This window comes from Coturnix japonica, chromosome 14 (assembly GCF_054131305.1).
Source record: "Coturnix japonica strain WE chromosome 14, WE-NBRP24, whole genome shotgun sequence".
In the NCBI taxonomy this organism is placed as follows: Eukaryota; Metazoa; Chordata; class Aves; order Galliformes; family Phasianidae; genus Coturnix; species Coturnix japonica.
The window spans coordinates 13,130,005-13,156,291 of record NC_140676.1 but is presented as its reverse complement, the minus strand read 5'-3'; the positions used below and the strand labels follow the sequence as shown (position 1 = coordinate 13,156,291).

Here is a 26,287-nt window from a genome sequence, read left to right as displayed (position 1 = left end):
GGGGGACATGTGAAACAGTACCTGTATAGTGAACTGTCTTAGTAACTGTTGTGCCTTTTAAAAGAGCCCATTTGAGTAATGTCTCTTGCTGCCAGCTGCCTTGGCAGGCCTTCAATTTGTAGCCTTAGTCTATTCCCTGAGGTCAGATAGATGCTTTTGTAAAGGCTGGGATCATATGACAGTACTAAAACACATTGCCTGTGTGGAATCAATCGCTTCACAGCTCATTGTTTAATCAGTGTTTTCTGTCCAATTGCCAAGCCAATAGTGTAGTTTGACATGGGATTAAAAACGCAACAGTTGTGGCAAAGTACTGGGTAGGAGAAGTGTCAAGATACATGGAAAGTTAATCGGTATTAGAGTACTTTCTACTAGTTTGGTCTCTTGTTTTACAAGGGAGTTCTCAAATACGTTTATGCTTTTGGGATTTATGCATAGTAAATACACCACACCTTTTACAAAATCCTAATGGAAGATACCTGTCATTCAGAAGGAACTATACACTCAGACTCTTAGACAATCTAAAGGTGTTTTCAGCCTTTGAAATCTGGGAATGTTGTCTCTAAAGGTGGTACTTGGTGTAGGACTGACCAAGATGGTGCCTTGCAATTTCTCATCAAGAGAACCTGCATTTTGAATGTTGTTGGTAGAGACTCTAACTCTTTGTTTAGGATTTATTTTTGTTTTATTTACTTATTTTGACTGCTGAAAGCAAATGAGCTCAGCATGATTGTCATTTTTTTATATACTACTTTAGCAATATGGTAGGTTGACACAGCACAAAGAAAGAGGAAAGTCCAGGGAAACATGGGGTGGTTCAACAGGTAATTTATTTAACTTTCTCCTTTTCAGAGTCTAGAAGGCAAACTGAGAACTAACAGAATAAGCAAGAGGAGGAGGAAGAGGGCAGGAATGTGAGGCCTTGGGCTACTTGGACTAAAGGAAATCAGCATAAAATATACAGACATTTAAGAAATGCTGGTTTCTAGTTTGGTTTTAGGGAATGGAATAATAAGAAAATGTATAATGCGGAGGTTATAAAAATAGGACACTTTCAGAGGCAGAAAAGGACAATGATTTCAGTTGGAAAGGGTATTGAAATTGGATTACATTCAGCTGAGAATTCTGAAAGTGGTTTTGTGTGAGGTGTCTGAGCTGATAATGATACTTTATCATAAAAACTATTGTACTTGGGAATTGAACTGCAGGAAAGATCTCACTTCTAAAAAAATCTGTTTTATTTAAGAACTAAGTGAGGTCCTTGGGGTGATATGATAGTGAATGTCTTAACAAAGTAGACAGTGGAAAAGTTACCTAGTTGAGCGCAGCTTTTGCAAGAAGGGAAAGCAAACTGGTCATTGACCTCATTTCAAATCAGTAGAGCTGTGTAAGGATTTTGACAGATGATTGAGACACAACTGATGAGATACATGAGTGGCAGTTAAACTTCAATCTATTTTTCATCATGCAGATGAGATTCAAATTCCAAAATTGGTCTGCACTATTCCTATGTCCCAATAGGATGTTACTGAAATTGGGCTATGAGATGATTTCTTTCACAGAAGATAGATGTTAAACATGAATGTGAAATTGCTGCATGCATTTATGTTGGTCAGTTGTTATGCTTTAGATCATACACATCCAACCTGCAAGTTTTATGTTTTTGTTGCCTGCTTTTTTTTCTTACATTTTAATGAATAAATAAATGTATAAAAGGTTTTGTTACTTATGCACATTAACTATAATATATATTATATATGTGACCCAGAACAATTCCTCATCACTCAATAGAGAAGGCAAGCCAAAAGGTTGGATACCCATGCATGCAGATTCAGGAATAGACTATGAGGCCTATGTGATCTTAAAGGTCCCTTCCAACCCAAACCATTCTGTGTTTCTATGATTCTATAGTTATGTATTTTAAGCTTTTTAAAACATAGAGGTGTCTTAGTTTTGGCTGGGATGGAAATGTTTTCTTCAGAGTTTCTGGTATGGTGCTATGGTTTGGTTCTAGGAGGAAAACAATGTTTATAACACATAAATGTTTATAGTTGCTGCTAAGCAATGTTGTACAGAGCCAAGGCCATTCTCATCAAAGGGCCCAAGGAACTGGAAGGGAACAGAATTGAGACAGCTGTCATAAGTTGGCCATAGGGGTATGCCATACCATGTGGCTTTGAGCAGAAGGAGTTCTGATGGGTGTGAGAGTTCATCTCTTTCTTCTGCTGCTGAGGGATGCCAGCTGGGCATCTGCTGGGGAGTAGTGAGCAATTGCTTATACATATATATCTATATATTGTCATAACTTATTGCTCTTTTCCTTTTCTCTTAGTAAGTAGTTTTATCTCAACCCACAAGTTTTGTTTTTTTTTTCTGCCATTCTCTCCCCCATCCCACTGGGAGTGAGCAAACAACCGTGTGGTGCTCAGCCGCCTGCTGGGTTAAAGCACAAGTGGGAAAAAAGCCTTTAGAGTTTTGTAAAATTTTCACCTATATTTTTAAAGCTTTTATTAATACTAAAAGTTAGTGTTTTGTAGGTGAGCTGACCGGTTAGTAAGTATTTGAGCCTAACCTGAGGCATGTCTTCTGATGAGTGTAATCTTGTTATGAAAATGTGTTACCATACTGTGAGAAGACTAGATTTAGAAATGTATTTCAAAAAGTTTAAAATACTCTTGGTCACTTAAAAACACACCTGTTGTTAAAAGCTGAGGTACTGCTTGACTTTTCACTGTGTATAAGTGTTTACCTTGGAGTTGCTTTTGTGTTCAGCATTAATTTGATACAGCTGTTCACATTGCATCATTACAAACCATAGTGTTAATTTAATATAGTTTTCTTTATTAGAATTACTGCTGTGGTCTTCCTAACAAGGTGTTGTTTTTTGTCTTTCTTTACAGTGAAGGGAAGTCAGAAGTGTGAGCTGAATTGCCGTGCTATTGGCTACCGATTCTATGTGAGGCAAGCTGAACAGGTGATAGATGGGACGCCGTGTGACCAAAATGGGACTTCAATCTGTGTGGCAGGGCAGTGCAAGGTAAGGCTGTTATTGTCAGCAGGTTGGCTGTCTGTGCCAAACTCAGCCTGTAGATACTTAAATTCTATCAGAGATTGATACAACTTTACCCGTGAAACAGCATCTTCAACTTTTTATTTTTTAGCAGATATGAGAAATACTAATGTCCATTATTACATATTTCATTTTCATGTCTAATTTGTTTGTCTGCTGAGAGCAAGCTGTGGAATGCTGAAAGGCAGGATTCAGGAGGCATTCTGGCTAGTATTAAGGTGACTTGTTTAGCTTTCTATAGATGAGATTCTGTGAAAGAATCAGAACAAGAGCACTGGAAACTTAAGAGAGAAATGTAATATCTTCCTTTGTTAAAACTTCAGCGCGGAGGTATTTTTTACAGTTTTCCTTTGTAGGCAATAAATCAGTGTGAAGCTGTTAAGGAGTCCCATGATCTCAAACCAATTCTGTATTTGCCAATATTTTAATTACTCTTCTGATCTATGATTTGGAAAACTGAAAAATGGATGTAGGATACCAGGTGTTTTCCTACTGTACAAATACAAAAGCTTACACTGATGCATCTGTATTGGCGGTTTGGTATAGGAAGGGAACCTAGTGGGAAATAGTGTTCTGCATTTTGAAAATTGGCCATTGCTGGTATTGAGTGCCACTTCCTAAAGCTCTATGTAAATAAATAATAGGCTACAAATGCTTACTCTGAATATGTAGCTTGAGATTTATTTGATCATAGAATAATTCATGTCAGAAGAGACCTGTAGAAGTCATGTAGTTCAGTGCTCTACTCAGGGCAGGGTTTGCTGTGTGAGACCAGCTATCATGGCTTCATCCAGGCTGAGATTTCAGTGTTAGAACATTGTCATAGTGAAATCTTTTTTCTTCATATTTGTCTAAAGTTCCATTTACTGTCACTCGTAAACTTGGTCTGCCAACCTAACACTGCATAGTTCTGAAAAGGATCTGGATTCATATGATTTATTAGGTGTAGATCTAATGATATCATTAGGTGTAGAAAGCAGTAAAACCTTCCCTTAGCATTCTCCTAAGGGTAGGAATTCTCAGGCTTTAGTGCCTTTGGAATGTCTTACGAGATGTTCTTTATTCTTCCTCTTAAAAGTGCCTCACATTTAAAGATTGACCGATCTGCATTGGTATTTACCATCTAGTTCCCTGTATATCTCTTATTCCTTAAGATTTAAGGATGAATTAATCTCATACAAACATGAGTATTATTGTGTATGTTTCCTGTCAGTTGGATCTGCCAGATTTTTGTATTCCATTTGCTCAAATTAATTTTGAAGAAATATATAGTTTTTCATTTAACATGGACTTTATATGCTGTTGCGTAAATATAGATGTAGCTGGAGGGTATATTAAGTAGAGAACTAATTTTGGTTTTGAACTGTTGTGTAGAAGAGTTTTTTTTTTCTTTTTCTTTTTTTTCTGAGAAGCTGTCTGCAATTACAGCTAACTGAAAATGTTTCTTGAGTAATGGAGATGATTCTAGTATTTGTAATAGGCAGCTTTTCCTTAATGCAAAATAATTTATATATTTTAAAATCAGATAGTTTATGGTCTCTATCCCCCTCTGTTGGATGTCTTGTTTCATTACCAGAGGCAGTATCCTTTTAAATAGAAAATACTGTCTGCTTGGTCCCCAGAAAGGTTGTTTTTGTATTTTTACTTTACCTTCTTCATTGAAACAAATGGCAGAGAAGTGCCACTATAATAAAAATAATAGAAATTATTGCTAGATTGACAGAACAGAGAGTGTGCTGAAGACAGTTAAACTTTCATCTGAAATAAAATTTACACGTGTATGAAGTCAGGTGTTTCTCACTTTTTAAGGATTTAAAATGTTATGTAAGGCAAGTAACAGAAATCAGATCTCACGAGATCTAAAATGCAGCCTTACCTGTTAATCTGAAATATAACATATATATATACCTGTTACAGCATTATTAAACAGATACTGTATGAATATGCTTAATGATAATGTTCAATGCAGTCTTTTTTTTTATAAGTTATTGACAAACAAAGATAAATTGTAGAATAATATTAGAGATGTTATGAGCAGTTCTTCTGAAGGGCTGGTTGTTGTGGCCCTTTTAGAGTTGAACAGTAGTGTCTTTTTAAGTACCTCTGAGGAGCATCTCAGCAGCCTTTCCATTCTTTGTTTTCCACTTCTTGTAATGCTTGGGTGGCATATAAAATGTATAGTATAGTTAGTGTATACACACACACACACATATATATAAAGTAATAAAATGACTTTTTTAATTTAAAAGAAAAAAAGAAATCAACAAAATCATAAAACAAGTGAGATGTTTGACCTTATTTTTCTGAAACAAATGCATCGTCTGGTTCAATGGAAGCAGTTGCAGTTCTTAATGAGTTCTCAAGGTGCCCATCGTTGAGTGTCATTTTACTCTTCCTGTTGTTCATCCTTGTGAACAGTTCTTCATAAATGTGGGTAATGCCACAAAGCGATGACAGGAGTAAGGCGTGATCCTGAAGTGAGGGGGGATATTTTGCTCCAGTAAGAGAGGTCTAGTGAAGATGCATGATCACATTTTGCTTTGAGTTGAATGTCTGATTGCAAATCTATATATTGCATTTGAAAATTCACAGGTAATATATTTATGTCAGCTGAAAATGGAGTTGGAGATATTAAAAAGAGAAAAAGAAAAAAGACACTTTTGAAACAAGAAGTAATTCTCAATTCACAAGAAGGTGTAAGCATTGACTTAATGTAATTTTCAAGAGGGAGAGAAGATTATTTGTAAGATATAAAGCAATTAATTGGTTTTGCAGAGATGGGAGTTACCACTCAGTGGCGCACTTTGCATGAGTATGACTTAGTAGTTCAGTAAAACTTAATTTGAGTGACAACATCTTCCAAAGGTATTCTCTCTCACATTCCCCCACCCTCAATTTTTAAGTAATATTTTCTTGCAGTTCAGTTTATTTTTATCTTCCAGTTAACTCCTAATTTAAATACCTGAGCAGTTTTCAAGTGTGCATGGTACCATTGGTAGCAAAACAACTGTCAGCAGAGATTTTACTTGCCCTTTTAAATATTTGTACCAGGCGCTGAATCCTTAAAAGCTTCCTAGGAAGGTATCTTGATTTGGCTACAGAAAACACAGCAAAGCAAGTTAGATCTCCCTTTTGAAAACATGATTAGGTGAGGAGGTCCCACTTGGAAACACTCTCCTGATGTGCTCTGGTATCCAGGTAGCACAACAGTAGACTGCCTTGTCGCTCTAATCAGAGGACTCTTAATGACTGTAGGATCAGAGTAACATATCTGAATGTTGAGAACTATCTACTTCCCATAAGTTATGTTTGCTCTAATTAATTGGAATATAGAGCAGTCCTATGAGGCTACAGCTGGGTGCCTTTGTAAGAGTAAACAATCTGAATTCATCAGCACTGCAGATCTCTGTCTTGACATGAGGTCTTTGAAAATAGCCTGAGGAGTTGCATCAAATGCAATATTAACCTGTGCATCAGTGATGCAATTTGGATATTAGTACTTTAAGGTTAGCTTAACCAGCAAAAAGGCAGGTGATGATTGGCATCAAAAATTGTCTGCATTTGAGAAGGATCAATTGAGTTGAATAATTCGAATTATCTGACCTGCTACTTAAAATAAACCATCAAAGAGTGAATTACTTACATTGTTTTCACCATGACAACTACATTTTTAAAGGCCATTTGCCACATTATCATTGAGGCTTTGCCCAGGGTAGAGTTGCAGACAGAATATGTTGTATGGCAGTGCAGAACTTTGTTTTTCTTCTTCTTCTTCTTTTTTTTTTTTTTTTTTTTTTAAATTATTTTTCATTTGGATTCCATCTATAGGAGCTAAAGATGCTGCTCTGTACTCAAGACCTCTTTAAGGACTAGGCAGGATGCATTCCATGAGAGAAAATCAAAATTATTGCCACATCTTAATTTTGTATGGAGCCTCTGATAAAGGCTTTTTCTTTCAAGGAATAATAGTTGATATGTAAAATATACTATGTAAGTGTATTTGTGGGTGAAAATAGTTACAATAGAATGGGGTCTCCTTCTCTGTCTTTATAACACTGCGGTCTGTTGACTGTTGGAAATATGACTCTTCATTGTTTCTTTTCATAATGATTAACTAATACCAAGGATTGCATTGGGAAACACCTGCCTGGCATTTAATGAGGTGTTAATGGAAGAAACAGGTTCCTGGGAGCAAAGAAATAACTCCTTTGCCACTTTTTTCCCCCTTCATTTGCATAATTTTTCTGTTAAATATTTTACAGAGGGAGTATGTGAGCCTATGTGAAGTCTCTTGTTCTCACTGTACAAAAAGTCTTTCTGCCTTCTCCATTTATAAAACAACACAATAAGTTGTGGATTTTCTTTGCATATGACCTAGTTTACATTGCTGTTCATAGCTAATGTACAGCAGGTGTGATCACTGCGTGTAAAAAATACAGAGAAGGATTACTTGCAATACATTTGAACTGAGGTTAAAACTGATGCAAAATCAGATGGTGGGAAATTGCAAACAGCACAGTATTCACGTCACATAAAATCAAGAAAAAAATAAACACTAGATCTGTATACTTTTTCTTCTCCTCTTGTCCAGCTGCCTTGTCTAGCAGTCCTGAGAAAGATGTCTTTATTCAAAGAATGGAGCCCTGACTCTTTGATGAAGCCACTATCAAGATTTGTTGTAATGCAGTCTTTAGTCTTATTACTAATCACTCAGTAATACAGATATGATGTGGATGAGGTCATTCAGTGTACTTATACCATATGATGCAACATTTATTTATGCTAGTAAAAAGTACTGTGGACTTTTCTTGCCTTTTCTTTTCTATGCCAGTTGCAAGGGAACGCAATGATTCAGTTTAAGGGAATACAGTATAGATACAGTGTAAACCCTTCTGAAATAACCTTAAACAGGCATGAAAACTATGAATGTTTCACTTAATGAGAGCAAATTTAGATTAGGTCTGCATATCATATTTGTGGACAAAAGAGTTTTTGTTTCAGTACTTGGAACCCTAAAGCAAGATTTCATTTGTTCGTTCAACTATAGCCTGACAACACTTAGGAAAAGGTGCAGGGCAGTTCCGTAACATCAAAAAATGGCTTGCATTCCTAGGTACTGAGGAAAAAAATGTTATCAGTGTGTGTTAGCTCATTTTAAAATGCTTTTAAACTGCTTTTACATGTTCTGCATTGTACTTTTTTGGAACATTGTTTTCATTTTGGAAGAAAAATATATGCAGAAGAGAACCATAGAATGGCCAGTCCGGATTGTGATGATTTTTGTCTCTTTTCCTTTCAGAAGTAATACTTAACCTGTCTGAAGCTGCTCGAGACAGAGAGAGTTAAGGTTGTGTGCAGCTGTTAATTTGTTCTTTTTTTCTGCCAGTTTAAACAGTGATCACAGGTTTAGATGCCTTTCAAGGAAGGTAAAGTGTAATGCAGCTCACATCTGTTTTAGTGGACAGAAAATACATACCAGCTTTGAGCTTAATTGCTTCACTGTAAGAGTCCTGAAAGCAAATGCTGTTATCTCTGAGTAGGTGGTAGAGGCGATCTTTTTTTTTTAATTTGTTTCAAAATGATACTTTTTTTTTCTTTTTTTTTAACCAAAGCAAAATTTAAAAATAAATAAATAAATAGGGTTTTCAAGAATGCTGAAGATACTGTTAGAAGATGAAAGTGTTGTACCTTGTAGGGCTGTTGGGTCTTCCTGGTTAAACAGAGGAGTATGTCTCAGGCTGTAAATGAAGACAGATTTGTTTATGTAGTATTCTCCAGATTGGAATAATCAAATGTTTGCTTCTATGTCACTCTGATTTTGAGTCTAGTGTTGAGTCAAGGACCTTTTTCTTTAGTCCTTGACATGAAGACAAGTGGCAATTCTGGCATCTGAACAATAATCCAACCTTCTCTGTAATTCTCTGTCATTCATTATTTTCTGTCTGCTGTTTTTTAGACTTTGTATTCAGCTCCCTATTGTTTGGATGTGTTTTTTGACAGTCCTTTTAGTTTTGTTTTGTTCTGTAGTTTCTCTTGTCTGAGGCTGTTGAAATGTTAGTGATTCCAAGTTCATTTTCCTGAGGCTCTGGCTGGCAATATTAGCTGGGGAGGAAGTAAGAGATGAACAGGATTGTTTTGAGTTCACAGTACGATCAGCAGGGCAGGTCATTTAGTAATCCTCGTTCTGCACCAAAGTTGCATTTAAAGAAACAAGATAAAAATTCTGTAAAACCTTTTGAGTGGATTCTTAGGAGATAATATGCTATTATTGAAAGAGGCTATCTGGGAACATTTAATAAGAAACGTTCAGTAACACACCAGGCTATTCATGTCATTGTTCATAAATAAGCCTGAGCTCTTGACCACTGGATTTGTTTGTAGATTGTTCTGTCTAGGAAAAAAAATAATGTAGGATGTAGGTAAAAAAATAAAAATAAATGTGATCCCAAAACCATGCCTCTTTCTCAGGTTCTTTGCAGAATTTCCATGGGTACATTATAATAATACAAACTGCAATCACCTGTAGTAACATACCTTATGCTGCATTCTCAGAATGATACGTACTTTGTATCATGGGTGAGAAGGAAGGGATTTGTAGCACATTTCTTACTCAGGAATTATGGATTTGTGGATAATGCCTTTTTATGTAAACAAGAAAACCATATCTGTTTCATATTAAATTCAATCAGAATTACCAAAGTACAGCAGTTCCCAGCCCCCCTAATCAACCCGTTGAAATTCGTTTGAAGGAGACAGGAAAGAGACTGTAAAAGAGAATCATGCAGTTAGTGCAGGACCCCTCTTCTGAGGTTAAATAGCCAAAGGAAATAAAGTCATTTAAATTTTATTACAAAGAAACAAAGGTCTGCAAGAGAAATACTGTTCTGAAACTTGGATGCAAGATATCTGTTTAACACCTGGACAAGTAAGCAATGGGGAAGAAAGTTACTAAAAGGGGAACTGACAGCATGTATATTCATTCATGTTCTAGCAACTACATGGGTCAAAACTTTGCAATTATTCTGAAGTTTCGATCAAAGAATCTGATCTCATTTTAATTGCAAATTCTGTTGTGTTTGTCTTTCAGCAACTAATTTTGGTGGTTAGTTTAGGATTCCTGAAAAGGTCTTTTAGGTTTCTCTCTACTTTGCATTCGCAAAGAAAGACCCTTGCACCTTGATAAAACACCTAAATGTAGTTATTCATAGTTATTATGTAGTTATTATAGTGTGTGTGTATATGTATATAATATTATATATTATAGTATATATATTATTCATTTGCATATAGATAACTATGCTGGTTTGTGGCTCACACATCTCTGCTAATGCAGTGTTAGCCGTTATGAAGTTGACTAGTGAGCCTTCAGAGCTCATCAAGTCAGAGTTATACAATATGAAAGTGTATTTGTTGCTAAAGTTCTGCTCATCTTTTATACTGTTAGTGGACTTACTTGTGACAAGTTAATGCTGGTACTTTAGTTACTGTTGGTAGCGATTAAGTTGGAATGTGATGGAATTGTTATTGCATTTGAATCATGTCAGAAATTTTAGAATTGAGGCACTGTTGGATTTTTATGGGGTTAACTGCAAACCTGCCAAGGAATGATTCTGATCTATCAGGAGGCAGTACATCCGAGGTCCCAATGAAAATAGAAAACTCTTTAGAAAGGGGTGACAGTGTGCCAAAGTGCTTTCTCAGCTAAGCTGTTTTTCACTAAGGAGCCAAATAGTTAAGTAAAGGCTTACTTTTGTTTCAGGAATTCTTGGGAGCACATTAAAAATAAGAAGAACTATAACAGTATATTCTAAAATATTCATTATTTAATCAAGGAACTGGAACAACAATCTTGGAAATCTTTCTGGTCTGCAGGAAATTAAGTATTTAGGCTTTGTTTTCATTTAAATATATTATAATATTACTTTATAGCCTGGGAGGAGTACAGTATGTTTTTAGGCACTTTTAATAAAACACGAATTATATTTGATAGATGAGGTTGGACCAATTTGTCAACTTGAATAAAGAAATCCTTGGGAGAAAGATGTATATGGACAATTGTTTTGTACATGTATGTATTTTTCTTATGATGCAGGTATGTGCGTGCACACCAAGACATACACAGAGATTCACGCAGACAGACCAAAGAGTCAAAGAGCTGTCCTGGTCTTAAAATGGACTTAAAGTATTATCTTAAATGTTAAATGAAAGCCATGAAAAAGTACAACTGTGCTAGGAACACAGGGTTTAAATTTGCAGTAGTGTGAAAGAAATACTAGAAAAGCGAAGTTCAAGCTTTATAAATATCTAGTAGAGTGCTGAAATTGTCAGAATATATAGAATGGCTATAGTCGTATACAGAATAGCTATAGTTGTTCGCCTCTGAAAGTTAGCATGGGTTCAGATCCCTGTTCCAGCAAAACAAATAGGGTTTTTTCCTTTCCCCCCCCCTTCTTCCTGAGGTAGAACTCAACAGAGTATTGCAGTTCCTCTCATTTGGGTGGCTTTCTGAGTGCTGGTTCCTGCATGTAGTGCATAACCCATCTTTATCTCAGCTATGCTTGAGATACTTAGATTCTCCTTCTCTAAAATGAGAATATGTCGCACATCTTTGTTTGTATTTACCCTTGGATAAGTAAGTTGTGAGGCATTACTGTAGTGAAATGTACAGAGGGACTGGGTTACTGCGTACATGGCACTTCACTGTAGCAAAATGTCTAATGTACTTTCTGTTAGCTTTGACCATGTTAATCAGCAGGGGAAGCCCTTCAACAAAGGTGCTGGAGAACATTTTCAAGGAAGACAAAAACATAAATCACAGTCCTTTCTGGAGACCTGAACCTCAGTTTTGATGCAGAAGCTTGTTTTCAGGACGTTTGCAAGACACAGTCTATTTTCACACGAGTCTATGCAGTTTCCATCAGTTTAAATTTCACATTGATTTTACCCATGAGGGTTTTGAATTTTCTTCAAAAGCTCAAAACAGGAGAGAATTTTGTGTCATCTGGGACCACGTCAATCAGTGTAATGTAATAAGACTAGATCAGAGATTATAAAGCAGTGTACATGCAGGTCCAAATGAGCTTGATCAAACTTGTTTGAAATTGGGTCTTTAACAAAACCTGAAACTGACCAGACTTTCATGTGGCTTTGCAGTGAAACTGGAATCTCCAGAGTGACAGTTCTCATAGTTTTTTCCCCAAGTGCCATGATATTTGATTGTTCCTGAAGTTCTGCAGCCTGGAGTCACATGAATGTGCTGCAACTTCAGTTTTCATTTAAAGTAATGTAAACTTCCAGCTTCCATGGTTGCTGAGAGAAATAACATTAAAAATAATAATAGTAGAAGACTGGATCATATATAGAAAATTAAGACATCACAAAGTTAGTGAGGAGAGTTCAAATACTTGATGATTTGCAAATCTGTCCTGATTTTTGGAGCCCAAAATGTTTCATTTCTATAATAACAGTTTTCTCACAGTGACCAGTTTGTGGAGGAACCACTGGCAAAATGTGAACAGAACAAATTGATGTTGTTATGTATGATTGACATTTTTACTCCTTTTTGTGGCTTTCTTGCAATTGCGATAATGTATGATATTGTTACTGATGATCAGAAAATCCAGTTTCCTGGTGTTTTGACAATGCCATATCTTTGAACAAGAGTATTTGTTATACCTTGCTCAACAGGGAAGTTATCAAAATGCTTGTGAGCAGCTTCCTGTTTCCTCTTTATAGAAGTGACTCATGATCTGTGCAAAGCCTCTTGTAAAAATCTGCATTAAATTTGATAAATTTTCTTTTTAAATTATGGTGCATTTAAAGATATCAGTAGTGTCAGCCACATGACGTTGTTAGCTTTGTAGTTTGAGGCAGCTTAACCTGGAAGCTAAATATACTTCATGAAATGAAAACTTGGCCAAGGTTAGAGTTGTTGTACCTACGGTCAAGCAATCCTAATAGTTCACTGGCAATATTTTAGTGTAGTTTGGCTTGTGTGTAGTTTTACCAGACCCTGTGTAGTGGAAATTAGAAACATAAGTATGTATGTATTTTACCAGAGAAAGATGGTTTTAAAAGAAAAATCTGTTTTCTTATATAAAAACACAAAATGTTTTTACAGACATCTTTCTCTTTCCATACCAGAGCTGGGCTTATAGTTTTAACTGTTGTTTGCCAAGTTGCTGACCTTACAGAAATTAAAAATGTCAGAGACTGTCATTTGATCTACCAGTGTTTACTGATACGGGGCTGTTGTTGATGCTGAATTGTATGTTATTCTTCTCAAGTTCATGAACACAGAAGGTAGCTATGATGTATGGGAGTGTGCATATGGGTCTGGTTCTGTATGTAAATATGGAAATTGGTTGCCAAATACTTGTGAGCGACTTCAAAATGGTTACGAGAAAAAAAAAAATTATTCTTGAATGTCTATGAGAGGAACTGTATTTCTCTTTGTTGTTCTCCAAAGCTGTTCTCTGTAGATGTGTGAGCCTGGACATGAAAGTCAAATGAATTTATGCAGATGATTCAAGAGTGCATTGATTTATTTATTTTTTAAATTTATTTTTAATATAAAATTACTGGTGGAAGAATTGCTGACTATAACTTTCTTAAAGGAGACTGAGTTCTTGCTGTAGTGCTGAGTGTGGTCTTACAAAACAAAAAGCACTTGACTTCTGATTACAATAAATAAGGTAAATGTAGTTCTGCTTGCTAGAATGGGTCATTTTGTGCCTCAGTGTATCACTGATTTACCCTCTTCAGTGTATGCACAGTTCTACTTAGTTTGGTACTGTGGAAAGTATGATAAAAAGGCATTCTCTCCTTTGCAACCTAACTGATATTCTATTGATGATATTCAGAGCAGGGCCAAGCCTAGACCATTTTGCTCTAGGTGTCATAGTTTCGCAGTGACACCTGTAAGAGAACATCCTAGGAAGAGTTAATACAGGACTTTGATATCTCACAAAACTTGGGCAGGGTGAGGAAGAAATGAGTACATTTCACACACGTGCAGTACAACAGAGCTTGAAGGAAGCTTGATTTTAAATCATCTTCCATTTGATAGTGTTTGGGAAGCATTTTAGGGGCTGGATGCCGATGATTGCAGGTAAGCTAGGAAACAGCAGCCTTCTGCGTCTATACTGGCCAGAACTAAATAAAACATCCCACAAGTAGATCATGAACAGCACAGGTAACCAGCTGAATCTTCCTGGACTAGAAGTGGCTAAACTGCTGTTGCACATTGTTTTTCAAACAGTGGCTTCTGGTTGTTGCTGCTTAACTTTTCATTTGAACCACATTCTTAAAACCATGTACACTTCTACATTGTTCAGAAGCCAGTGCAAGTATTGTGATCTACTGCCTGTGAATCTGAAATATTGTGAGCTTAAAGCCTTGTGTAGTTGTGTTCATTTTAAATTCTGCACTGGGATAACAACCAGCTGGTGAGAGCAGTACTGAAGAAAAGCTACAGGCCTATTTTTGCTCTGTGAATCATTGTTAAAAAATGTTTTCATCTTATTTATTTTCTCCTGCGGTGCAGCTTTGCTGAGCACGGTGTAATTGAAAAGCAGGACCACATCCCTCAGAAAATATTTTTGGAATAATTGTTCTTCTCATATTAAGCAAGCTATTTTATAAAAGGTGGATGAAGCACTTAGGGACGTGGTATAATTGTGGGCTTGGTAGTGTTATGTGGTGGTTGAACTTGATCTTATGGATTTTTATTCCAACCTAAATTCAATTTATTGCATTTTCAGGTAATTCTAATAATAGAAGTGAAATAATTGCTTCTGCTGTCTTCTACTATTCTGGCCACTACTCCCTTTGAACAGTGTTGCAAAGGAGAATAAGTCAAAAATCCTCGGTTTCACATTGTGTTCCAGCTGTCAGGTTTTCCTGATAGCTTTGCTGCAGCCATTCAGCAGCAGGAATGAAATGACTGGTAATATTAGCTCAGGATTTTCATGCATCATTGCTATAGGAGGAATTGTGTTTTTGCTTTTATGAAACATGGAATGCAACAGCCCCTTTTTTCCATGCAGTTTTTAGAACTCTGTTTTCTAGACTAAATCTGGTGCAAAACGGTCTCCTACTGCATGGGTCCCCCAGGCGCCCCTCTGATTGTCTCAGTGATATTTCTTTGACGTTCCTTCAATGAATGTATTCCATGGAGACTGTGTTTAGAAATGAGGAATAGTATTTTTAAGATTTTGTAGCATATTTGTTTTGGCAGAATCAGTTGCAGGTTTTGAGCATCTGTAGTGTTTAAACTGTGAATGACTGTTAAATAAAAAGGTATATTCTCCAAGGATGGCATTTTTTTTTTTTAAACATCCTTAAAGGTGATGGGCTTTTTTTTCCAATTTTGACATCTTAGTGACCGTGACATTCTAGTGTGTTCCTCAGTAACTCAGTGAATTGTGTAAAGCAGCATAAATAGTCCTGGAGAAATATTTGCATGCTCTAGTTCCAGTTCCTATTTTAGTTATGATTTCCAGTATGTTTGTTAAATAAAGAAATGCCCACTTTAGGTTTTAAAGTGGAGTGCAATAACTGGATTCTCAACAGCAGTAAGTAGGTTTTTCAGTAAATGCAGGTAAACAAATTGTTTCTGATATTGTGCTCATTCCCTAGAAAGTTGCTGTGCCTTCTTACAACTTTACTGAACATTTGTTCTCCATTCTGCATATTTCCTTTCTTTAGGGCTTGGGTCCAGGCCAAAGAGCACAATTATGCTTACTTGGGCCTTGATTCTTAAGCACATGCCTAACTAAGCAAGTAAGAAGTCCCATTAATTTCCATGGGATTACCTGGGTATTTAGAGTTGGGTACATTCTTAAGTGCCTTGATGAACTGAAGCTCTACTGCCTGAGGATTCTAGCACCAAAAAAAAAGTTTTTCTAACCACAGCCACATTAGTTATAATGCCTAAGATGGGTAGAATAAAAAATGGATATCTAGTAAGGAGAAAGTTACACTGTGAGAAAATTATAGTATAAAATATGGAGCTTGACAGTTCATTTCAACAGCAGCTTGCACAAGCACCAGCTTTGAGGTGACTCTGAAATCATACTATCAGTTAAAATCCTGTTCTCAGTTGCCTTCTCATACAACAGATGAAATCCGACTGCTTTCACTGACAAGTTTTGAAATTTAGTAGTCTATTGTAAATAAAAGTGACCTGCAGAAGGAAACATTGTATGTAAATTCGAGAGTGTCTGTTTTTATTTATGATTTTTTTCTGTTGCGGTGCCATGGTCAAGGTCAGTATTGTTAAAATCTGAAGTCATACAAGTGTTTAAATACTTGCTGTAAACTTATGTTTAAAACTGTAAAATTAGGTCACCTTTTCTTAATCTTTGAAGAACTTATTTTTCTAGACAACCTTTCCTCCCTCTGTCAAGCGAAGTTAGGTAATAGCACCAGCTTTACAAGGAAAATCAAGGAGCTCAGCAGACCCCCAGAAGGTCTTTACTAATCTTATGGGAACAGAGGACTGTGTTTTGAGAACATCTGCTTTTCACAGTGCCAGGTATTACTATTTAATTGAATGCTTTTCAGATGCTGAACTATGGAGCTCTCCAGCTGTAGGACAGAGCTGGTTTCAGACTTCAAATAATGGTTATAAAGTTGTTTTAACTTAATGATCCCAAATTGACTGAATGCTGTGATACTCTTTAATTGCTCCATGCCACTGTTTCTGATTGAGTTTTTCCTTAGGGAATAAATTGGTCAGTACTGAGGCTTAGGAGAACTTATAAGCATATTACATTTAGCAGGGATTCTTTTTCATTTGGGGTCTGTATGGGAGATATATATTTTTTTCCCCTGATGACTTCAGAAGTCTGTTAAAGTAGATGTTTTTAAATGGAAACGTGAATTTCATGTTCATCAGGGCATAAATAATGGATTGTTTCTTTATATTTGTGGAATTTAAAAGGTGTGGGTTAACAACATAGGCTGATAATCTCTGCGTATTTTGACAGAATTGTATCAGAGATTAATCTAAAACAGTGGGTTTTGCAAGTATTATTTAAATGACAACAAATTTTAATCTAGTATATCATCTATGTTTCAGTGCTCTGATATAGCTGATACATCTGATAGCATTCTTCTAGGTACTTTGTATGGTGGATTTATGCTGCAAAACTAGCAGAGAAGATAAAATTGGTAGAAAAACCAGTATTTACATTTGCAGGCTTTCTTGACTTGTGCGAGAGTAGTCTGTTTATGCAGCTCTTTTTGATTTGAGTCTTTCGTGTTATCTGGAGTACTTTCGGACTATTTTGGCTTACAGTTCTGTTAGTATTTTTGGCAGAATGTAGTTTCACCTTTATAAGGCCAATGATTATAAGGCTGGTGTAACCCACCAGCAATCCAGTTTTATACTTGCTGTTGCTGGTGTCTGACGCCTTTTATTTATTTAATATCAGTAATGATCAAGCTTTATTACGGGTTTTACTTTGTCACAGTCACAATTGAACATAGCTAGTCTTAGAAAGCTTTAGAAAAATGATTTTAGAGATGGTTTCAGTGCCCACTAAAGTAATGGAAATATCTGTTTCTTACCATAAGACCTGAATTATACTTGGATTCAGAATGCAGTAACCTTTGCACCTAAAGTAGTTTAAATGACCTGAATATCATGGTATTTCACAAAGAGGTGCTGACTTAAATTATTCTGTCGGACCTTCTATTCACAACTGTATTAGAAGTTCACATATAGGTGGTCTACTTTCCTGGGAAGCCCTTTTCTTTTAGATTCAACCTCTAGGCGATGGGTTCTGAATAATTAATTGAGATATTAACACAGTAAGTAATGACATGCTATCTTGCAGTATTGCTGGGTTATTAAGAATATGCACCTACTTGGAGGACCTCACAAACAAACAGAAGGAAATTGACATCAGAAAACAGCCACCTAGTTTTTAGTAGGATGAAGCTTGAATGCTAAACAATATGGGGAATTTGCTTGAGGAAGCACTGGTTTTTTTTTTATTCATTAATAGGATAATCACATCTGAAGTTTTTAGCAGCTTTTAAATGAAATTACTCTGGGCAGTTACCCATAGTATCTAAACACTTTACTTCCAAGTTTTTTAAGTGGCAGAGTAGCCCAAACTGTCTGTTCTTTGTCATCCACCTGGCAATTGTATTTTCTGATTTTCCAATAGTTTCTAACTTCTGGGTATGAACACTTGTCCATCCCTGGAGGTGTTCAAGTCCAGATTGGACAGTCCTAGCCTAATGGGTAGCAACCTTGTCCATGGCAGAGGGTTGGAAATAGATAATCTTTAAGGTCCCTTCCAACCTATGCTATTCTGTGATTCTGCTCTATGGTACGGTTATATTGTCAGATAACTAAATAGTAATGCTGAAAAGTTTAAGTCAGCAGAATTCCTAAATTATGTCACCAGTCTGAGGTTTAGTTTGTAACTCGTCTTGCCTGTCTTAAATTTACCTGCCTAGCATTAGAATCCACTGCAAATTAGCAATCCTAAATAATTGGTGGTGCTTACTCACCTCCTTCTGCTACAGAAACTTAGAGGATCTTAGAGAAGGAGACCTTGTCACTTAAAGTTGAACTTAAAAGGTTTTAGCAGAAGCCAGAGCTTGGCTCAGAGGACTCTTAACAGTTTGCAGTGGCATGAGTCTCGTTAGTAGTAGTAGTTATTCATTGCAGAACTGTCTGATGTGATTTGAGAGTGAACATGCGTGAGGAATTCAAACCCAGCAATTGCTTTTGCTTCATTGTGTATACAGAGTGAAGATACAATGCTCCTTTACATTTAACTGTAATGTGTGGTCTGTCTTTAGGAGAATGCTGCTGTTCTGTTCAGCAGGTCTGCTGGTTTTACTGCCTTGTTCCTGCTGATGAAGGTGTTCTTCTGCCCCCTCAAAATCAGGAACTCATGCCTGATATGCATTATATCTCTTGGCAGTGTCAGAGGAGCGTACAGAGTTTTAATTAGGAGCTTTTGACCTCAAGTTTTGAATTTTTATTTCATTTTATTTTTTAGATTTTGTTTAACTTAATATTTTCAGTTTGTTTCCATATAATGATCCAGAAGGACATCTGATGCCTTGGCAGAGAGATTTCACTGAGGAGCTTCCCCTTCTTATTGCCTGTTATTTTATTATTTTTCTTTTAGTCTTTTGAAAGATGATAGTTACCATAATGTGGTACCTCCAGGGATGGGACGGGCACGTGAGATCCAGCCAAAAGTTTTCAGCCAAAAGCCTTGTGCATTAGAATTGTGTATTCCCAGCTTGCTCTAAATTCAGATTTTGCCATGGTAGAAAGATAGAAGGCTGTTCATCTTGTGCTTCTTGCCATCCAGCAGCTTTGTAGCCATATGATGCCCATAGCGATTATGCCTCCTATTTTTTTCTCAGGAAGATGTATAATCCCATTAATCAGTGTTACACCTTTACTCCTTTAGCCCTTTGCCTATCAAGTGCAGTCTGACCAGTGGGGAAAAAAAAAAAAAAAAAAAAAAAGGTAGAACAATAATCTCAAAGCTGCAAGGGGATTATAAGCAGGTATCTTTGTATGTTGCTCCACGCTGTTTGTGTGGAGTGGGTGCACTTATTCATGCAAATCTTTTGTGGAAATTTTCATAGGATGAACATAACTGATTCAGCAGCTGTGCCTAAACAATATCATGGTTCTGGAAACAATTTGACATGTCAGCCTTCCAATCAAGAGTAATTAATTTTGATGATAAGATTTTAGAAGCTTAGTAGCTTACTGTGTTCAGATCATCTTTTCTGGAATTATATAAAAAACAGTGACTTGAGTCTCTGGTTAATTCCTTGGCACTGTTGCCAGTGAACCTTGCGTGGAGAAACTTGACTCCTGGCACAGAAGGATTATGTATCCCAGAGCAGGTACAGCTGCACTGAGCTCTTGTTGAACAGTTCCAGCTCTTGGCTCACAGTGACCTACATCACTGTTTACAGGACTAGCTTTAAAACCTCTGGAGCCTAAAATTACCTGAGAGAGGGAAGAAACTGCTTCATGTTCCCCTCAGATTTAAGAACGTTGTTAAGTAAAGCTCCGATGCCTACTCATAGGATGGCTATCCTGGAAAACAAAAAGCCTGATATTTTTCAGACTTTTGACCTGCTGTAGCACTTGCTGTTTGCTTTTTATTTCATTTTTTGTTTTATTTTTAACTGAGAACTTTGTTATTTATTTTTTTTGAAACTTCCCCTTTTGAAGGACACAGAGAAAATTTAATTGCATATGAAATGTTAAGGTACAATCAGACATCACTTTCATTTAAAAACTGTTATCGTCTATGTGGAAAAACACAGTCCTGTATGGCATTTGCAGTACAGTTAAATATCAACCATAAAAGCTCTTGGCATATCATGGTGTAAAAGACCTGAGATTTTAGGAGATATTCCTTCTGGAAAGGTTGTAGGAGCTCTTTTAGCGATATAGACCCAAACTTAATGATGGCTGACTTACCTTGCCAGAGCTAATCTCCATTCTGTATTCAGATCAGATTTGTGGAAGACTAGCTTTATATCTGTGTTGTGCTGCAATGCATGCATTAATGAGCAGTGCTACTGAGGACTGATAGCAAACTGAGTAGAAGGTCCAAAAGTTATTAATGCCATGTTAAAAAAAATCTGTTTTGAGTACTTACTCTTCAGTGCTTTGTTCTGTTTTTAAAATATTTTACTCAATTACTTGCTAGAAAAGGTATTAAAAATTATTTTCTAATTAAAAAAGTCAAGCTTATTCTTGAATGAAAACAGGCGGTAGCACTATCAGAAACTTAGCTGAAGTCTAATGTATGGTGAATATAAGTGATAGTCATTTCAGAAAGAATGTTCTTAGGGATATTTCCATGTTCTTGTTGCTATATGGGAGAGAATTTCTCAAAGCAGGGGGAAGGAAAACTCAAAGGATGTTTTGCATGAGGATCTGTAGTTCTGTTGAAATACAGGCAGTTTTTGAATGTTTCTGCTGACAAAGCAGCTTCCTGACCAAATGAATTTCATCGACTTTTCTTTTGGTTTGCTAGATGTTGAAGATACATTATTAAATCTTCAGTGAGGAATTCTGGATGCAATGTTAATTTTGGAAATATTCTGCAGCATTTCATGAGCAAGTCCTCCAGTGAACTGAAGAGATTGAAATCTCTTGGAGTGAGCTCCAGTATTCTAGTCTTCCTTAACTGAGTTATTGCTGGCAAGGCTTTTTGTAGAAAACCCTCTGGAAGGTTGAGCGGGGAGCTTTGTCAGTAGCGATGCGATTCAGAATACTGATTCTGACTGTCACTGGTGTGAAGGGGAAAGGTACTTGTTTGAAATGGATGTACATTCATCAATGCCTTTTCATTTAGGTGTTGTAACTGCCATCTCAGTGCAAGGGGCAAGTTTTATTGCCACCCAAATGTTTTCATCCAGAAAGGGTTAAAATCCATATCGGTTTTGATTACTTAATAAACTACAGATCAAAGCCATTAATGATTATAATGTTTAAAAAAAAAAAAAAAGTTTCTGCCATAGTGCTTCTGTCATTTAAAGGGAAATAACATATTTCTTCCTGTTTATTTGTAAGTTTGATGTAAAATCAATGCTGGACTGTAACTGGAAGGGAACAGAAGTTTTATTTCTCTGGTGACAAATAGCTGGTTAACTGGTCTGGACTGGGAAGATTCGGGAAGACTGAAGAGGACTAGACTGGCTAACTTCCCTTTAAAAGTTTGTTTCCATTTGAGAAGAATAAGTTCTCACTTTGTTCACGAGTTCATATTTAAGGCTTGATATACTCTGCCCCTAAACCATTTAGTTCCTGTACTTTTCTCACTTAATCAACAAACTTGTCGTTCTGTTTCTTGGCTCAGCTTAATCACAAGTCCGACTTTTCCAACCACTTGACACACAGTGTCCCCATCATCCTCTTCCTTTCCCAAATCTTGTTTTTTGTTACTAACAGAATATTAGTACCCACTTCAGTAGTCATTCTCTAGCCTCTCCTTATTCCTTACTCATCATCGTTCTGATTATGGGAGTCCTAAAGGAGTGTTTTTCATTTATGCAGAAGACCACACAGATAGAAGAAAGCTGTGCAGGGAATAAAAACAGTGCAAAAAATAAAATCATCCTTTCTTTTGGCATTTGTAATAATTCTTTTCTATACACAGTTGTATTCAGCTGGAATATTTGTGTCAGCTAACTTAATAATGCAACTACACTAACTTCTTTTCTCCAGAAACTGAAGTTGTCTTTATTCACTTTTCTGCCACAGGGCATGGAGTTAGAGAGTGATCAGTAGATAACTGTATGATCATAGTTTTATGTGTTGATGTTGGTTTTAAAAAATATATATCATTACTGTGTGGACATCTGCAGTGTCCATTTAAGAAGATTGGGAATAATCTGTGAAGTACCTCAATCTGCCTACCTTTGGAAAGGTGACAGCATATGCTTTTTTGTTGCAGCAGTGATGAGTGATTAGATCACAGATAATTAAAATACAGAATTTCTACCAGTTCAGACCAACAATAATTTTCCCACTGTTTAAGAGTTCTGTAAAAATTGTGGGAAAAAAATTAGTATTTTTGCATACTTGCAGTGCTTATGTGAGCAGTAATGACATAAGAGAAAAACCTGAAATCATTTATGGGATTAATTCCTTCCAGGATGCTTGACTGAGTATATATGATGAATGTACTGTAGTCTGTATACTTGTACTGTGCAGTTTTAGTCAGTGAGGCACTTACATGCTTTATGTAGTCAAAATTCAGCTATTTGGCCTGTTGTTTCATTAAAAGAAAAATCAGAATTTTCCACTCAATTTGACATAAATTATCTTGCTTCTAGTGGCAAACCTGTGCTTAATATTCCAATAACTGTTTCCAAGAATAAGCGTTTTGTACTAGTTTGAAGTCTTCTAAAATAACTGAAAGCATACTGTATATTCAGTGTTTGCTAATTTTTCTTATATACAACACTGATTAGAAAAACAGTGTTGCATAGTTTAAAGATCTTCACTTTCAGATCAGATGGTGGCCAGACACGGCAGCTGAAACCCACATTTGGAAAGGAAAACATTTTAATACAGTGAGAGTTGATAGACATGCATCAAAGTGAAATGTTATTTTTGTAGTGATCAGCAGGCTTCAGACCTCCCATGCTAATCATAAACTTTCCAGGCCAATGAAACTAATTTGTTCTCTTATTGCCGCTGGCCTCCAGCTCCTTTTTCGAAAGGAGGATATTGTACTTGCTGTGAGCTAGAAAGTTAGCAAAAGGCCATGTCTTTATCTTTAGGCCTTGTGATATTTGGGTTTGTTTACGTGATGTCTATGGGTATATCTTAAATGTAGTCATGAAAAGAAATTGCATGAGCTACTCTGTCCTTTTTTTCAGTCTTTCTCTATTAACTTGCAGTGCACTGGTTATGGCAACCATATGTTCAGATCTCATCTTTTCCTCTAAAACAGGTCCTTTTATTCTTTTTAGAAATGCCAGCTTGGGAGGATTTAAGGCTTTTCTGTGTTTAGCCACATGTGGGTGCATCCCACCAGGGCCCACAGATTTGTGTGCACTGATTATGACTAGATGCTCTCTGACCAAATCCTCCTCCACCAACTGCAAGCCTCCTCTTCTTAAGATTGACCCATCCCATTTCCCTCAGCTACTCCCTGTAACACTTGTCCTCCAGACCTCTCACAGCTTTCTTGCCCTTCTTGGAAACACTCCGGGGCCTCAATATCTTTTCTGTAGTGAGGGGCCCAAAACTGAACACAGTACACGAGGTGCAGCCTCACCAGTATTAAGTACAGAGGAATGATCACTTTCTTGCTCCTGCTGGCAGCACTATTTCTGATACAAGCCGGGATCCTGTTGGCCTTGTTGGCCACCTGAGCACAACTGTTGGCACATGTTCAACCGAGCATTGAGCAGCACACCCAGGTCCATTTCTTCTACCCAGTCTTACAACCACTCTGCCTCCAGCCTGTAGTATTACCTGAGGTTGTTTTAGCCAAAGTGCAGTACCTCGCACTTGATTTTATTGAACCTCATCCCATTGACCTCAGCCCAGCAATCCAGTACTGATATTGATGTTCATTTCTCCATGCATCTTCATTTTGGAAGCACTGTTTTCTGAAGATGTTCTTTTAATTAGATAAGTTTTATGGTCAGCATGATATTGCAAGAGGAATAAGAAGGAGAATTAATATGACTGAGTAAGGCCCTATGTTTTCTTTTCACGTAGCTTTGCTTCTTGCCAAACTTCTGTGGCAATGAATGGCGTGAAGGCTGGATGTGGAATTATATGTACGTAGTGTGTTTTTCTCTGTAATAGAAAAGAATACACTATATGACTCCCATGAAAATTTAAAAGCTGTGTTTATTCATGTTGGGGTAGTCAGATAGACTACTGAGGAACCTAGGGGAACCTTGTAATAGTCTTATGTTTCATTATATTTTCTAGATGTGGACTTAAAATCATTTAGTAGATAAAACTAAGTGACTTAGGATGTTTGGGCTAATCCATTGGCTACACATCTAAAACAACAGTTATAAATGATTTGGAAAATGGCTGAGGAACAGAAATCATGTCTAAACAAAATACAGTGTCAGTGGAAGAGCAGAGCTATAAAGCTGGTGGCTACCATTAATCATTTTCTTGAACTTGAGCTAGCACGTGGAGCTACAAACAAAAATTAAATAGTGTATTCAGTGAGAAAGTCTGTTGTGAGATAGCCTTCCCTGAAACATTGGCTGAAAATGATTTAAGGCATGATCTGTGTAAGTTGGAAGGTATTATATTGAAAAGATTTGGAACTGGGCAGGAAATATTCAGAAATATTCAGCCTTAATGCATCGGTACTCTGGGAATTTTTTGTGTTTTTGTTCACTTGCATTTTGTTGGAATTCTGATTGTTTTCTAACTGTGCGATGGTGTTGGCTGAACAGATGTGCTTTTACAACCTGATTTCTCAAACAGTCAAGTTTTATGTCTCTCTATGGGCATTTAAGATTAGAACTGGTGTTATTGCTAGCTTTAACTAATGTAGACAGTCTGAGTTTGGGGATAAAATAATCAGCACCACTTGTGTCTTTCAAAATATACACACAGAATGTATCTTCAATTCCTTTGTGCAGTATCAACTGTTAAGAAGTTCTTCCTTTTTTCCTTAGTGTTCATATTATATTTCTTTACATCTTTCTGTCAGCAGACAGCATTTCCAAATTTTTTGTGCTATTATGTAGAGATTTTATGCAGCATTCTGGAGGTTTAGCTCTTTAGCTAATAACAGTGCATACTGGTTAAGAAAAATAGCATGCTATCTCACTTTAAAGAAACGTTTTCAGAGTATCAGATTATTCCCTGCAGTCATTTTGGACTTGACTCTCTTGCTTCTGTAGCAGAAAAGTGTTCCTGAATTTAGCCAGGCTATTTCTCCCACGAGAAAATTTGACACCGCTGAACTTTTTTCAGTTGCCTATTTTCAGAAAGTTAAAATATACTGGCCATGCTCTGATAACTCAGCAGCTTATCAGCTAATTGCATAATTTTTGTGAGTTGCTGATCTTTCAATCAGTGAAATATTTAAGAGTGACAAGAATGCATAATTATTTTGGGAACCTTATTATCTAGTTTGAGCTGAATTGTTTTCTGGACTCATATAAACCAGATTAAGTTCAACCTGTAATGCAATTAAATTTATATCATTTGTATTTCCATTTTTTCCTGTTGCGAGCATCAAACATGTGAGAGAATTAGCTATTTTCCCTTTATGAATGACATATATTTCAAAAACAGAGTAGAGTCCAGGTATTTGTTTTTATCTGTGTGCTCTGAAAATTCTAAGCATGTTGGACCACTCTCCAGAGTTTGGAAGAGCTAGAAGACTTCATATACACTGGTAGTTTGTTTGGTTCTAGTAGGCAACATGCTTAATGTGACTGCTTTAAAAACAAGCGCATTTATGAGATAAACTATCTAGAAATCTGTTATGTAAGCAATCATATTTTCTCACATTTTTGTTTTCATTGAAATTCTATAGGCACACATTTTCTTTTCCATTAAAAGGAGATACATACTTCATCATTTGGTGTAGATCTACGGAGAAGGACAAGGATTGTTCTTACACTGCAGCTGTGCTTCAAATCTGTGCCTAATTTACACGAGCAGTGTCAGTGCGCTGCTTTCATGACCTGGAATGGATCCTGAGTGAT

General features: G+C 36.5%; 1 protein-coding gene across 3 annotated transcripts in view; it reads left to right on the top strand.

Annotated features, from left to right (window-relative positions):
* Positions 1–26,287, top strand: part of THSD4 (thrombospondin type 1 domain containing 4) — a 237,742-nt gene that overhangs the window by 102,864 nt on the left and 108,591 nt on the right. For all 3 annotated transcript variants that reach the window (XM_015872714.3, XM_085515675.1, XM_015872715.3), the window contains exon 7: positions 2,901–3,037. In XM_015872714.3, coding sequence (XP_015728200.2) covers positions 2,901–3,037 — 137 coding nt within the window. The remainder of the gene's footprint in view (positions 1–2,900; positions 3,038–26,287) is intronic.